This window comes from Molossus molossus, unplaced genomic scaffold (assembly GCF_014108415.1).
Source record: "Molossus molossus isolate mMolMol1 unplaced genomic scaffold, mMolMol1.p scaffold_m16_p_11, whole genome shotgun sequence".
Classification (NCBI taxonomy): domain Eukaryota; kingdom Metazoa; phylum Chordata; class Mammalia; order Chiroptera; family Molossidae; genus Molossus; species Molossus molossus.
The window spans coordinates 69,155,177-69,172,393 of record NW_023425346.1 but is presented as its reverse complement, the minus strand read 5'-3'; the positions used below and the strand labels follow the sequence as shown (position 1 = coordinate 69,172,393).

At 37.3% G+C, this 17,217-nt stretch overlaps 1 protein-coding gene across 7 annotated transcripts in view; it reads left to right on the top strand.

Moving 5' to 3' along the window:
* Positions 1 to 17,217, top strand: part of UBE2E3 (ubiquitin conjugating enzyme E2 E3) — a 114,123-nt gene that overhangs the window by 64,465 nt on the left and 32,441 nt on the right. For all 7 annotated transcript variants that reach the window (XR_004958628.1, XR_004958629.1, XR_004958625.1 and 4 more), the window contains one exon: positions 15,047 to 15,179. Coding sequence is in view for 2 of the 7 variants with exons in the window: in XM_036253507.1 (XP_036109400.1) it covers positions 15,047 to 15,179 (133 nt within the window). In the remaining 5 variants the exon portion in view is untranslated. The remainder of the gene's footprint in view (positions 1 to 15,046; positions 15,180 to 17,217) is intronic.

The following is a 17,217-nucleotide window of genomic DNA, read 5'->3' as shown; positions in this document are numbered from 1 at the left end:
CAATACAGATCCCAGGTGATTATGTCATATCTGAGGATTGGAAATTTTTTTTGTTTCCATTCTGACATTTTTCCATTCTTCCTGAATTTTCAGATTTCTCCCTCCCTGCAGTCATTTTGAATTATGGCTGCATATTATATCTGCTGGTGAGCTTTTTAACCTCTATAAGCCCAGACCACACTCTACACTGATTAAATCAGAATCTCTTGGTTGGAGGGTGAGGTGGCTAGGACCTAGATATCAGTAATTTTTATTTATTTATTTTTTTGTTCAGGTAGAGTGGGAGGGAGAGAGAGGAAGGGAGAGAGAGAGAAACATCGACGTGAAAGGGACACATCGAGTGGCTGCCTCCCGCATGACCAACCAGGGCCGGGGACAAACTGCAACCGAGGTACGTGCCCTTAGCGGGAACCGAACCCGGGTCTCAGGACCGCAGGCAAACGCTCTAACTGCTGAGGCAAACGCTCTAACTGCTGAGCCAAACCGGCCAGGGCAATATCAGTAATTTTTAAAGCACCACAGGTGATCTGCTTGACAGCCAAGATCATTCATTACCCCATGGTTTTAGATGTAGTAATACCACCAGTGAACTTACTACACTAAGTCCTTACTTAGTTGAAACAAAGTGCATCTGACTCTTTAACAACATAACTTTGAACTGCATGTGTCCACTTATGCCCAGATTTTTAAAATAAATATGTATAGCACTATGAATGTATTTCTTCTTATGATTTTTTCCCCTCTAGCTTACTTTATAATACGAATACAATATTTAATATATATAACATACAAAATAGTGTGTTGACTGTTTGTTATTGGTAAGGCTTCTGGTCAACAGTAGGCTATTTGTAGTTAAATTTGGCATAAGTCAGAAGTTATACTTGGATTTTTGACTATGTAAGTGTTGGCTCCCCTAATCCCAGTGTTGGTCAGGGGTCAGCTGTATAACAAAACCAGTCTTACCATAGGCTGATTGAAATAAATAAGGGTTAAGTTCCTATGGAATCTCATCAACTTGTAAGAAAATGACATTGAACAAACCAATAGTAGTATTTGAGGACCCACTGTAATTCTTAGTGGGTTTGCTTATTGAAATCACTTGGGAGATTTTGTCCACACTGTTCTCTCCTTATTACATGAGTGAACCAGTATTAACTGTTGGGAATATAGCCCATGCCTCAGATACATTAGGATAACCCCACTCCCCAAGTATCAATTTGCTAATCACTGTTTTTCCTATTTCTTTTGGGGAGATATCCTGCTTATGTAAGTGAATTTGCATTTATCCAGTATTATTTCATGTTAATGATTTTGTGTTGTTTGTTCAATATTTGTATAATTTCTGTGAGGGCAGAGATCGTGTTATGAGATGTTATAAGAATTAATCATTAACACTGAGTTTTGCAGTACCTAACTGTTTTATATCTATATGTGCTACCTGTATTATGAAGATTTATAATTACTTTCTCCATTGAAGAAAAATATCTTCCATAAAGCAGGCAAGTAGATTTATTGAATTTTGAAAGTCTTTTGCAGATCAGGGATTCTGTGTGGATAGTAAGTTTTGAGCAAAGATGCAGCACACAAACAATTCCTGGTAGAAGCTACATTTTATACTTGATCCTCATCTCAAACTTCAAAACAAAACAAAATGCATAGAATAATGAATGGACAAACTAGGTGCTTTTTGAGTCTGTGCTTAATTTAAGCTTTATGATAAACTAGACTAGAGCTTGGCACATTTATCAGCTTGTTAGTTGTATTTTATCCAATCATAGGTTTATCTTAAACTAGAAGTGGGAAATAAAAATGAGATGATTTTGTTAAACACGGTTGACCTGTGATACAGACTTAACAATATATTGGCAAAATGACTTAAGTTTTGGATGAGTCCTTAACTTTACATTGTGCAATGGGGGAGGAAAGTTACCTTAAAAAGCGTAAGAAGTTCTAGCCAAGATAATCTAAAACCTCTTATTAAATCTTTGTTATATCAAAATTAGGGAATCTCTGTAGCCAGAGTTCTCCAGTTTTAAAATTGAGGATAAAAAAGCATTTCATACAAATTCAGTCTGCCTATTTAAGATAGTTTAGATTTTCTCCTATGATCTTAGTGCTTCAGCCATATAAAACTCACTGGGTGGTCCCCCCACCCTTTATTTATTTATTTATTTATTTAGTATCCTCACCTGAGGACATTTTTTCATTTTTTTGTTCAGATAAAGCGGAAGGAAGATAGAGAGAGAGAAACATCGACATGAAAGGTACACATCGAGTGGCTGCCACCCGCACAACCCAACCAGGGCCGGGGACAAACTGCAACTGAAGTACATGCCCTTACCGGGAACCAAACCCGGGTCTCTCTGGACCACAGGCCAATGCTCTAATCGCTGAGCCAAACCAGCCAGGGCAGCCTTATTTTTATTTAAATAAAAAAACCTAAAACAAAAAAACCACTCCATTTTTTTGCACAAAGTAAACAACTGAGAAGAAAAGAGAGTATACAGTGAAAGTAGTTTTCTTTCCACTCCAGAACACCAAATCCTTGGAGGAAGTCACTGTCAGCCTTGTCTTGTGCACCTCTCCAGTCAGTTCAGATTGCCAGCGTACTCATGCAGGTGACTTTTGTAGCTTATACCTCTAATAGGAGCTTTCATATCCACTGCTGTCTACCTTCTTTTTTTATTTAACATATATCTTGGAGATCTTTTCTTACTATTTCTGTTTTTCTCAAATCCTTACCAGATGAAGTCTTCTTATTTTCTAACATCCTTTTAAACCCAGCTTCTTCTCATACCTCTTCATGTAATTAATCTTTCCTCTGTTTTTCTGTCATTTACTTCTCTGTCCCTCTGTTATACACCTGTCACAGGTCTGCCATATATCATCATGACTGACGTGTGGTTCTCATTCCAGGTATCATCTCCTTGTCTCTGCTGTCTTTTCATAATCTGGCCCTTCCTGCCTTCAGGACTTTAATTACCACCTGTGTACCAAGGTCTCACAAATTAGTATCTATAGCCCAGGCCCCAAATCTGAGTTGATATATCTATTTCTTGGATATCTCAAAGACATCTTAATCTTGTATGTCCAAAACCAGCTTCTTTTTCATTGTCCCAGTTTTAGTAAATGGTGTTCTATATCTATCTCAGTTACGAAAACTATGAGTTACTCTTGAAATCCCCATCTCCCTCACCTCCTCCCACATTCCAAAAACATGTTTGGTTGATTTTTACCTCATAAATAGCTCTCAAATCCATCATCTTTATCTCTGGCACCTTAGTGCAGCCTGCTAGCATTTTCACCTGGATTACTGCAGTAGTCCACCCACAGCCCCTTTGGTCCTCTTTCCTCTGAGAAAACTCTTCAAAATGTACTATGACCTTGCCCTGCTTCAGATATTTTGATGGCTTCCTACTGCATGTAGAAGAAAGACAAATAAGATAGTCTGACAGGGTTCTCCAAGGACACTTATTACTACTTTTCTCTTCAATTCATGTCTTATTGCACTCCTCCTTCTCTTTGCTTCTACCACAGTGGCCTTATTTCTAGGCCTTGCCACTTCCCTTGCACCTGTCTGCCTCAGGGCATTTACAGGTGCTCTTCAGCCTTTTCCCTTTTCCCTTCTCCTAGGTAACTCCCACTAGCATTTCAAGTATTCTCTCAAGTATTGCTGCCTCTGTGAATCTTTCCTGATCTTCCTAACTAGGTCACATTTTCCAGCACTCAGTAAGGTATACCTCTCCTTTGTAGCACATTTTCATGTATTTTTGTACATTTATTTGATTAATATCTATATCCCCAGCGAGGTGGTAATCTCCCTGAGTGCAGTGACCACTTTAGTTTCCAGCATAGGTGCCCAGCACAAAAAGTAGGCACTCAAATCTTTAACGAATGAATGAATTTATTTGTATTTTCTTTATTGAATCTACTGTGGAAAGTATGTAAAGTATTATACTTGCATATTGTAAAAGCTCAAATGCATTTTTTCAGATTAAAAGTGAATTTGTATGTTCAGATTGGCACAGTATGGATTAATAAGCATTACTGTTTTCTACCAGACTTCACAAGGTCTTAAATTTACCAGAAGGAGATCGGTCTGGGGGAGGAGAATAGGAAGATACGATAATTGTGAACTGTTAGCAGATAGCTAAGTCTCTTTTTAGTTTGTGTAATTATTTTCCTGTATTTTTCCTGAGCCATCTCCCTTTCCTCCATTATCTTATATCTCTCCTTAATACATTGTGAACTCCTAATTACTTTCAAAGTAGAGAAATGACTTTTTCAAAGCACTCAGAAATACTCCTTGTCCACTTATAAATAGTTGTTTGAGGTTTAGAAGGAAATTCAGATTGTGTTCTACACTCACTGCCTGCATGCTAGCCATGAGACGTTAGGGGAAGTTACTTAACTGCTGTGAGCCTTGGAGTCTCATCTGTGAAGCTGAGATAATTATGTTATCTGTCTCATAGTGTTACTGTGAGGATTAAATGAGATAGAAATACAGCACTTAACATGGTGACTCCTGGCAACATACAATTGCTTAATCAGTACAAATGGTTGCACTTGTTCCTGCAGCTGTTATTCTTGTTGGGACACATTTTCTCAATACAAAGCTTGCTTAGATTTTCAGTCTAGTTCACACATGTCTATTTAGCCTGTGATATACTTAATGTAATTAAATTTGTTTTGTATGCCAGAAATATTCCAAAGCCCCAACCACCATTGACACCCCTATCAAGTGATCAGCTAATTGATTACTAATATTACCTTTCCCTGCTTCCTTAGTTCCAAGAAAGGTAGAGCTCAATGGGCTTCAGCTGAGAGAGTGTAGTGGGGCCTAGGGAGGAGAAAGGGTGATGGGTGTTTGAATTAGCAATTTGGAATGGAGGATAGGTATTCTTGATGTCTCCAATAGTAAGAGAAATTCAGGGATCTGCAAATATATAGTAGTTCATTTAAAGTTATGGGAGGAATGGTTTCATTGGACTTTTTGTGAACCAGCATTGAAACCACCATTTATTTATATTACTGGGATTAAAGTGTGTTCAAGTTCCAGAGTACCTGATCTTTTTTTTTTTTTTAATCCTCTCCTGAGGACATTTTTCCATTTTTTGTTCGGAGAGAGAGGAAGAGAGAGAGAGAAACATCGATGTGAAAGGGACACATCGAGTGGCTGCCACCCGCACAACCAACCAGGGCCAGGGACAAACTGCAACCGAGGTACATGCCCTTAGCGGGAATCGAACCCGGGTCTCTCGGGACCGCAGGCTGACACTCTAACCGCTGAGCCAAACCGGCCAGGGCCAGAGTACCTGATCTTAAAATACATTTTAGATACATCCCTTTGTAAGTTGGAAACTGTTTTTATTAACCAGTGCTTAAAGACACATTTATTGCTTCTTACTGTAATATAAAAACATTTACTCGTCCTAAACTTTATTTGTATTTTTTTCTAATTAGTACACATTATTTTTTTAGAGTACTTTTAGGTTCACAGCAAAATTGAGCAGACCACCCTGCATGCACGACCACCCACTACTAATGTCCCACACCAGCAGTATGTTTGTTACAGTCGATGAACCTACATTTGACACATTATTCACTCAATGTCATCTCTAGTTTACACTTTGACAAATGTATAATGACATTCATTCACTATTGTAGTGTCGCACAGACTAGTTACACTGTGATCCTCTGTGCTCTGCCTATTTACCTCTCCCTCCCCACTAAACCCTAGCAACCACTGATTTATTTTTTTTTTACTGACTCCATAACGTTGCCTTTTCCATGTCATGTAGTTAGAATCAGACAAATTGCTGGCTTTTTATTTATTTATTTTTGTTAATCCTCACCTGAGGATATTTTTCCATTAATTTTTAGACAATGGGAGGGAGGGAGAGAGAGAAACATTGATGTGAGAGAGACCCATAAATTGGTTGCCTCGTGCATAACCCTGACTGGGGCCAGGGATAGAACCTACAACTCAGATACGTGCCCTTGACCAGAATCGAACCTGCGACCCTTGGGCCCTTGAGCCCACGCACTAATCGCTGAAGCCAAACTGACCAGGGTAAAATGTAACCTTTTTAGATTGGCTTTTTTCCCCACTTAGTAATATGCATTACGTTTCCCACATTATTTTTCCTGGCTTGATAGCTCATTTGTTTGAGTGCTGAATAATGTTCTGTCATCTATGTATACCACCGATTATTTATCCATTTGCCATAGGATATCTTGGTTGCTTCCAAGTTTTGGCCATTATGAATAAAACTGCTATAAATATGTGTGTGCAAGTTTTTGTGTGGACATACACTTTCAGTTCACTAAATACCAAGGAGCACAATTGCTGGATTGTATGGTAAAGCGTATATTTAGTTTTGTAAGAAAATGTCAAACTGTCTTTCAAAGTGGCAATGCCATTTTGGGATGAGAGTTCCTTTTGCTCCCACATTCACCAGCTTGTATTGTCACTGTTTGAATTTTGGCCATTCTAATAGGTATGAGGTGATATTTCATTGTTGTTTTAATTTGCAGTTCCTTAGTGACATGTCTCAGTGTGTTTGGACTGCTCTAACAGTTTCATAGACTGTGAGAGGCTTATGAACAGAAATTTATTTCTCACAGTTCTGGAAGCTGGGAAGTCTAAGATTTGGTGTCTGGGAAGGACTTGCTTTCATATACAGCTATCTTCTCTCTGTGTCTTTCCATAGCAGAAGGGACAAGGGAGCTCTGGTGTTTTCTTTTTATAAGAGCACTAATTCCATTCATGAGGGCTACATCCTCATGCCCTAATCACTATCCAAAGGCCCTCCTCCTAATACCATTACATTGGGGGTTTGATTTCTGCATGAATTTTGGGAGACACAAAAATTTGATATTGAACATCTTTTCATATGTTCTTTTGCCATCTTATATCTTTGGTGAGGTGTTTGTTCAGGTCTTTTGCCCAATTTTAAATTGGGTTGTTCAGCCTGGCCAGTGTGGCTCAGTGGTTGAGCATCGACCCATGTACCAAGAGGTCACCAGTTCAATTCCCAGTCAGGGCACATGCCCAATCCCCAGTGGGGGGCATGCAGGAGATGGCCTCTCTCATTGATGTTTCTCTCTCTCTATCCCTCTCCCTGCCTCTCTCTCTCTAAAACAGTGGTTCTCAACCTTCCTAATGCCACGACCTTTGAATACAGTTCCTCATGTTGTGGTGACCCCCAACCATAAAATTATTTTTGTTGCTACTTTATAACTGTAATTTTGCTACTTTTATGTCTTAGGCGACCCCTGTGAAAGGGTCGTTTGACCCCCCCAAAGGGGTCGCAACCCACAGGTTGAGAACTGCTGCTCTAAAATCAATAAAGAAAAATAAATAAATAAATAAATTGGGTAGTTCATTTGCTTGTTGACTTTTAAGATCTCTTAGTATATCTTGGAGTAATAGTCCGTTATAAGATGTATATTTTGCAGATATTTTCTCCCAGTCTGTGACTTGTTTTCTCATTCTCTGACATTGTCTTTCACGGAGCAGATTTTAACTTTTTTAAAGTTCAGCTTATCAGTTATTTCTTTTGTGGATCATAACTTTGGTGTTGTATCTAAAATATTATCGCCATATCCAAGATCCTCCTCTAGGTTTTCTCCTTTGTTACCTTGTGGGAATTTTATAGTTTTACATTTTATGTTAGGTCTGTGATCCATTTTGAGTTAATGGTTGTGCAGGGTGTAAGTAGTCTGTGTTTAAATTTTATTTTATTTTATTTTATTTTTATCTTTACCCGAGGACATTTTTTTTTTTTGCATTTATCTTCAGATAGAGCGAGGTGGGGGAGGGGGAGAAACATCAATGTGAGACAGACACATCAACTGGTTGCCACCCACACAACCCATTTGGGGCCGAGGACAAACTGCAACCCTTAGTGGGAACTGAACCCAGGACTCTTTGATCCACAGGCCAACACCCTAACCGCTGAGCCAAACTGGCCAGGGCAAAATTTTATTTTTTTATATGTGGATGTCCAGTTGTTCCAGCAGTTTTTTGAAAAGATTATCTTTCCTCCATTGTATTGTCTTAGCTCCTTTGTTAAAGGTCACTTTTGACTTTATTTATGTGGGTCTATTTCTAATCTCTCTATTCTGTTCAGTTGATCTATTTGTATATTCTTTTTTGTCAATACCACAGTCTTGATTACTATTGCTTTATAGTAAGTCTTGAAGTTGGGTAGTGTCAGTTCTCTGACTTTGTTCTTCTTCAATATTGTGTGGCTTTTCTAGGTCTTTTCCCTCTCCATATAAACTTTAAAAATAATTTGCTGGGATTTTGATTGGGATTGCATTAAATCTATAGATCAAGTTGGGAAGAACTGACATCTTGACAATATTGAGTCTTCTTACCCATGAACATAGAGTATCTCTTTATTTATTTAGTTCTTTAATTGTATTTGTATTTTTAATAGATTTTTATATTACTATATAGTACATTAAAATTTGGATGGGCCTATTGAAGTTATATGCCAGTATGGCTTCTTAATTCAGTATGGCTCTTTCATGTTTGTAGCTGTAAATTAAACCCATGCTTAAATAAGAACCTTGTGTTAGTAGATTTAAAATAATTCACATTAGTACTCTATACATGGGAGTAATTTAACGATTTAAAATAGATTTTCACCATACACCAGTTTTCATAATTATGTCAAGTCTGAGTAAGTGGTTGTTATATTTTCTCCTTGAATTTAATTCTGCTCAATTTAATATAATACTTCTTACCATAGTGATAAAAGCATGCAGAATTTAGTATAAATCTTTGCATTTGACTTAGTATGGGATTAAAAGTTGTATGTGTTTAAAGTGTGTATTTGTGAATTGAATCCATTATTAAATTAAACACTTGAAAATTCTTATAAGGAATCACTCCAGTCCTGGAAAAGTATAGTGTTTATGACCCTAGCAGTAATAGTAATTGCCAACAAAATATTAAAGTGATGAGAAATTAATTTTTTTTAAGATAGCAGTTCTCATGCTGCTAATGTTTCTAATAGTGTCACTTGTTAGCAATAAGAGCAGCTAGTAACAGAAAATTCACAACTGCAAGTTTGTCACTGTCTAAACTTACTATGTTGTTTTGTGTAGAAGATATAATAGCTAATGGGAAATGTAGTATTTAAAATAGGAAATGAATGTTTGCAGGGGGAAAACAGTAGAATAACAGTACTTCTCATTTTCTTAATAATATTTAAACCAAAAAAATTGAGTCCTCAGTTATGGAATTTAACAATTTGTCTTTTTTGGGGGGCATTAATTTATATTGAGGTTTCAGTAAACAAAGCCCCTATTAATTTTGTCTCAGCTTTTTCATAATTTGACTCACAACTGAAATGAGTTTTACTTTGTTGTATCAGTGAAGTAAATTGCTAAGTAAATGAACCCTTCCTTATGAAGGTAATATAAGAAAGTTTTCTATTCTCTTCCCTCTCCTTCCCCCTTCCCCTTCTCCCCCACTAAACTTGTTCTGTAAGATCTCCCTTTCTTCTTCCCTTGGGCAGATCCCACAACTCTTTAGTCACTTTGAGTTATTAAAATACATCAGACTTTTAGGGCATAAAAAGCTCAGTCTACTGTAAGTGTAAGAGCCCAATCCACGCCTTATAACCTCACAGAGCTTATGTTCTTTTGGGGGACAGACAATAACTAAAATAGATAAAATATATAGTATGTTAGGGAGTGATAGATGCTATGGAGAAAAAATAAAAAGGAGGATATGAAATGTGGAGATTATTTGTGAAATTTTAGATAAGAGTGGCCAGGAAAGGCCTCGCTGAGAAGGTGATAGAACAAACCATGTAGATATCTTGAGGAGGAACAGCATTCAGGCAGAGACACAGCTGTTGCAGAGGCCTTGAGGTGGAAGTAAGTATACCTTATATGTTGGAGAAACAGGTTACCCAGCCAGTTGGACAATGAGAGGAACAGATAAGAATGGTGGATGTTGTGATGGCAGATTGTATAGTGCCTGGTACGTTATAAGACTTTAACTTTAACACAGAGTAAGAAGGTAAGCCTTTGAGGGGCTTTGACCAGAGTTATATGATCTTATTTACTTTTTAACTATCACTCTGTTTGTCACATTGAGAAGAGACTACAGTGGTGGTCCTAGGGTCAAAGCTGGAAACAGGGAGGCTGTTGTCAGTAACCATGCAGAGGATGCAGGTGATTTTGAATCAGGGTTGGACTAGTAGGAGTTGGGAGTAGGAAAGTAGTAGAATTTTGGGTATGTTATGAAGATAAACCCAATAAATTTGCTGATAAACTGGATGTGGGGTAGAAAAAGTGTTGTCAAGGATGAGGTCTGTAGGCTTTTATCCCGACGAACGGGGAGAATAGAGTTGCCATTAGCTGAAATAGGGAAGATAGGAGGAGGAATTGGAATATCAGGAACTCAATGTGGGAAATGTTAAATTTAAGGCACTTTTAAAAATTATTAAATATAAAGACTGTTTAGTAAGAATGTAGAAATATAGCTCTGGAACTCAGGATAGAAATCTAGGCTGGAGATACAGATTTGGGAATTAAGAGCTTATTGGTGTTATTGGAAGGCATGAAACTGCTTGAACTCAGCCATGAAACTGTAGGTAGAAAAGAGAAGGTCCAGGAACTGAGCTCTGAGCACTGGCAATATTTAGAGGTTAGGAAGATAAGGAAAAGTAATAGTGATTGAGAAGGGGAGGGGCTGGGAAAGTTAGGAGGAAAACCATTAAGTTATTTTAGCAATGAAACAGAAAGTATATCAAGAGAGAAGACGTGATCACCTGTGTTAAATGTTGTTGGACCAGGCAGACAAGATGAGGATTTGAGAAATGAGCATGGGGTCTAGTGGTGATGTCATTGGTGGTTTTATTTGAGAGCTGTTTCAGTGCAGTTGGGGAGTAAGAGTGTGTTAAGACATTGAGATAGGAGCTGGGAGGGGTAGAGGAATAGAGATTTGTTTTCAATTGAGGAAAAGGCATTTTGGTGCTCTTGAGGGTGTGTGATTCTCAGAGAGGGAAAAATAGATGATCCAGGACCAAATGTAGAATGGCTTCAGTGTTGCCCTTGTGGAAAAAACAGATTGAAAACTAGTAAAAGGTGTAAATAGCACCTATCTTGATTGTCAGCATTTTTCACCCATTTTTAATTCAGCTGTGAAGCCTCAGTGGTAGGTCAGTTGCTAACCTATAAAATCATTTTTTGAATTATGGTGGTGTCACTCCTGCATCTAACACCCTCCCCCCCAAATGTCCTGACTGGCAGATAGCACCTTTATGAGAAGGCAGAAGAGCTCCTTATTCCAGGTGTAAGGCAGCTAACACAACGGCTAGATTTTAGCTCTCACTTACCTTAGGCTAGATGTCTTTTGAATAGTAAAGGAATCACAGTACTATAAGCTGCAGCCCTACTCAATCTACTCCAAGACAAAGGGAAAATCACATTTAATATTCTGCTGTAATAAACATATCTTTTACCTTGTGACAAAAGAGCATAAAAAACAAGAAAAAAGCCAATTTAGAAACCAGGAGTTTGGTATGGGGGTCCCAGCTCTTCTACCAGCTGGCAAAGGGTATTTAAGATGGATCACTTAGTTTCTGTGCCTTGGTTTCTTCAGTCTGAAATTCTGTGACTCATTAAAATATGGTGAACCACAACTTACCTTCTATCCAACCATGTGAATCATAACATAGCTGCTAAGAACCAAAAAATAGCACTGAGGAAATTTGGTTTCTTGGGTTCTTGCACTTTGCACAAATAATCACTTGCAAAATTTGACTGGAGATTAAATTGGATGTAGCAGCACTGAAATTATAAGAGAAAAGAAAACAAAACCAAAATGCAGACCAGTTCATAGACTGTCCAAATTCTGTCTGAGTCATTTTGTAGCTGTGGGACATATGGATAGTTATTAAACTCTCCAAACCTTAGTTTCTCATCTAAATATAATAGTACCTGCTTCATAAATTTGTAAGGAGAATTAAGTGAGTTATCCACTATGATGCTATGAACAATACCCGACTTATAATAAGGATGGACTAAAACTTTGCTAACATTGTTATTATTACCACTATCTGACATGTGGAGTTTAGAAACATTTTTAGTCAAGTAGCTATCCTGTGAAAGTCTCTGACACTATAATTTAATTTTATAGTGACATCTTGAGTCACTAAGGGAAAATTAACTGAGAGAAAGGAAATGTCATAGAATCGGGTTTAACTTACCCCACCCACACACACAGAATTGGTACCCCATTTTGTATGTCTTTAGTTACATTGAAAATTCACTTAGGGAATATACTGATTCTCAAATGATGACAGAACAATGAGCCATTACTGTAATTAGTTTCGCTTGCTGTGATACTTAAAACTTACGAAGTAGTAGTATTTTTAGAAGTATATTTTTCCTAAATAGGCCAAAATAATAAGATTTTATTTGTCAGTCATACATATCTACCTTAAAGATAGATTTTTGGCCCATCCGGTATGGCTCAGTGGCTGAATGTTGACCCATACACCAAGAGGTTGCTGGTTTGATTCCCGGTCAGGGCACATGTCCAGGTTGTGGGCCAGATCCTCAATGGGAGGCATGCAGGAGGCAGCCAGTCGATCTTTTCTTTCATCAGTGTTTCTCTCTCTATTCCTCTCTTTCTGAATCAATTTAAAAAATATAAAAAAAGATAGATTTTTGAAACATCCTGAAAATATTTCAATTACACCATTGAGATTTTTTTTTAATATGTTTTCATAGATTTTTTAGAGAGGAAGGGGGAGAGAGAAACATCAATGATGAGGGAAACATCGATTGGCTGCCCCATGCACACCCCACTGGGGATGAAGGCCCCTACCTGGACATGTGCCCTGGCAGGGAATCAAACTGGGACCTCTCAGTCCATGGGACAATGCTCAGTCCACTGAACCACACCAGCCCAGCTATACCATCGAGTTTTCTACACACTTTCTATATGAACTGTTTTTCAGAGCACATATTGGGTTATTGATAGCATTACTTCCTGATGTTTACAGTTCATAGTGTATATTTTTACAGAATTAAAAGGTATTTTTAATTATACTGAATGTTGTATTGCAATTAATGTGGTTGATTTATCAGTGCTGGTTTGTACTTCTTTTCAACCAAATACACATCATTTCTAAACTGATGGCCACTTTGTAAGAAGAAAATCTTTATATAATACATTGGTTTAGAAAGTCGAGGTAATTTATGATGTAAAGGTTAGAAAAATGGAAGTCTGTAAGGTAAATTTGAAGAGTTTTGATGAGTATTGGATGGGCCTTACTGACAAATAATTGTGAATTTAAATTGTACTTAAATCTCTCTTGTTTGTATTTTATAAATAAAACAAGTTGAGTACAATGCAATGCACCTGGATTTAGTAGCACCTGGCTCTCAGACCTTGGTTTCTAAAACCCTCCCACTGAAAGGAACCAGGGCTCCTTGAAGAAATGGCTGATGCCAAGGCTGGGAGCCTAGACCATCTTGTGCCAGAAAGTAAAAGTACTCAGCGACACTGAGGGCGGCCTGTCACCAGGACATGGGGCCATTTTGAAGAGGCTCCCACTGGCCAAATCTCAGATAATCTGAGCATCAATATAATTAAAGGCTGTAATGAACTACAGATCATTAGGGAAAAAAAATAGGAACCCATGAGACCTCACCAGTAATATATATATATTTATACATGTGGGAGAATAAAGGACTCAAGAGCCAGCTGGTAAATGTAGAGGAAATACTGGATTTGGAAAAGTCATGATTTTATCACCATCATAGTAGTTTAGTTCAGCCAAGACCCACAAGTGAATCTTTAAAAAAACAAAACAAAACACACACACACACACACACACACACACACACACACGTTTTATTGATTTTTCAAGAGTGAGGAAGGGAGAGGGAGAGAGAAAAACATCTATGAGAGAGCGAAGCATCACTTGGCTGCCTCCTTTATGCCTCCCCACCAGGGATTGAGTCCACAATCTGGGCATGTGCCCTGACCAGGAATCAAACCTGCCACCCTTCACGGGATGACATCCAACCAGTTGAGCTCAAAAATGGATCTTAAATGTAGGGGAGAAATGTTGATGAACAGCAGACCATTTGCATGGTCTGAAAGTGTCTGTCCAAAGGTTGCCTCTTGGTTGTAGAGAAAAGGTATTAAGTAAACAGTAAGAAAGTAAGACAGCACTTGATCTGGGTAATGAAAATTAACATCACCAGTTAGGGACAAGTGTAGACCGTGTGTCTCTGGATGTGATAATCTGAGAAGAACACATCACTTAATGCACTATCCTGACCAGGAATGCACTACCTGCATCTAATCCTGAAGAAACATGAGACAAGTTCAAAATGATGAGCATTCTATTAAAAACAAAACTATATTTAAAAATATTAATGTTGTAAAAATCAAAGAAAGATTGAAAGGCTCTATGTTAAAGAAGACTAAAGGTGCAGGATATGGATGATCCCAAGACTGGATCCTGTATTTAGAGGAAAATTCGAAGTGTTTTTTTATTTTTTATTTTTTTTAAGGCAGCATTGGGTCAGTTGACATTATATTGCAGATTATAGTTGAAGTATTGTATTGATATTTACTGAATTGTAGCTGTTTTGTGATGGTTTCGGAGGTCTTTAGAAAATGCATGCTGAAGTATTTATGGGGAAAGGGCTGCTTACTCTCAAATAGCTCAGAAAAAAGCACTGTGCATATATGTCAGAATGTGTGAGGGGTGTGTATACATATACATGTATGCACATAGAGAAGATAGGGAGGGGCGATAAAGCAAATGAGCGAATGTCAACAGAAAAAGATCTGGGTTAAGTTACACAGATGTTCTTTGTTGAGATTCTTCTGTAAATTTGAAATATTTCAAATAAGTTTATATACATGCATGCATTCATGGGAACTTGGGTCTTATTACTCTAGGTTGCTAATTTACCTTTAATATTTAATTGGTTTAAGCTGTTAACTTTCATTGCTTATAGATATACACATTGATTTTTAATTTCTTTTAAATAGTGCTGGGCCTAAAGGAGATAACATTTATGAATGGAGATCAACTATACTTGGTCCACCAGGTTCTGTATATGAAGGTGGTGTGTTTTTTCTGGATATCACATTTTCATCCGATTATCCATTTAAGCCACCAAAGGTAAGAACCTAGAAGTACGTTCTTTAATATTTATCCTTCTCTTTCAAAATCAGTTTATTTTAGAGGTTAAATGTGTATTGATATAATCATTTTAACTTCATTGTTTTTCATTGAGGAATATGGAAACTCTTGCACTAAGAACTTCAGAACGGTGAAAGTAATTCACGCCTACCTTTTACAGATAACTGTAATAAGCCGAAAGAGGGTTTGTTAATTGTAAATAAAAGTATACCACTATGCACATCAGAAAAGTGGATGGATTTTTTTATTTTTGATGTGAGGGAAACTATCCTTTGAACTTTCCTTTGAAACATACTGTGATTAAAAAGTAAACCTTTTGGACAGCTTCTAGAAATAAGGGTTAAATAACTTGAATTTTGTGCTAAATACGTTATCTTTATAGATGAGCAAAAACTAGAAAACCATGGCAAAGAAGAGGGAACCTAATACTATTTAATAAACTTATTTTGTGTCCTCTGTAGGTAGCATGTAGTAATGGGAATGAGGGTGGCTGGGTGACCTAATGCCTTCTTGTTGTCTCTGAATGTGAATTAGATGGTAGCAGTGAAGGGTTGAGTTGTATCGTGTAATAACCAGCAGTTATTTTTCAAGTCTTAAACATAACTGTTACTTAAATGGATTCCTTCTCTGACCTCTCATTATAAAATGGTCAGGCCAGCAGGTAAAAACCACCAATATTAAGCCTGAGCATAATTATTCTTTAGTTACAGAGATTTCTGACATGTTAGGGAAAAGTGCATGGTTATCAAGCCCTTAACTATGGTGAAATGTTTTCCTTTTCAACATGGTTCCTTTTGTTCCCAGTACTATGTAAAATATATGCAGCAATCTAATTCCTGCAAAAAAAGAAAGAAAAAACCCAGACAGTATATTATCTAATAAGGTAGCAACATTTCCACCTGGTGGTATTTACCTCAGATTGCAGGTACCGAGGTTCCCTAGCACCTGAGAGGTATTGGCTCTCAAATATAGCTATCAGTTTTTTGAGTACTTTTTGGTCCCTTCAGAATTTAAGATCTTTAAATTACTGTTTTAATGATCCCAGGTATGTAGAATATGTTTTGCTAGATCAATCAAATGAAGGAATAAAACCTTGTGTTAATAATACACATTGTATTCACATTCAAAATGACATCTTAAATGGCAGTATATCATCACTAAGTGCTCAATTTGCATTCAGTGTTTTTCTGTATTATAGAAAACAAACAGAGTTTAGCAGAATAGCTCATGACTATATAAATAGTGATACTTTTTTTTTTTTAATCCTCACCCGAGGACACTTTTCCATTTTTTGTACAGATAGAGTGGGAGGGAGAGGAAGAGAGAGAGAAACATCGGCGAGAAAGGGACACATCGAGTGGCTGCCACCCACATGACCAACCAGGGCCGGGGACAAACCGCAACTGAGGTACATGCCTCTAGCGGGAACCGAACCCGGGTCTCTCTGGACCGCAGGCCGATGCTCTAACCGCTGAGCCAAACCGGCCAGGGCAGTGATACTTATTTTTACATGCCTCATTTTTCATATTGGAAAAGTGATTTTAACATGATAGCAAAATTAGCAGAAAAAAATTGCAAGAGTAATCTTTGTACTTGAGGAGAAATCTGTTAAAGAAAAAACTTCTTAGCATCTTTTAATGGACAGTAGAAATTGACTAAAATAAGGGTTTCAAACTATAGTTCTATATCTAATTTATCATAACTGTTTTATATACAGTGATTTTCTATTAATTTAGCATGTTAATATTTTTGCTGGTCTCATTTTAATTTTCTAACCATTGAATGTTGATTAATTATGTTTGCCTTAGCTGTCATATATAGTATTATAAAACATTATTCAGATGTATAGTTGGACAAGTGAAGTAGAAATAAAACTTCTGCTGTTGTCTTAGTTTAGGTACAATTATTTCCCTACAGTAATACTTTTTTTGAAGTTCAGATAAGGTGTTGAACTTCTTGAAGAATAATAAGAATTTAATTCTTGTTTGTTCACTCATTGTTAATAGCTAAACAGATT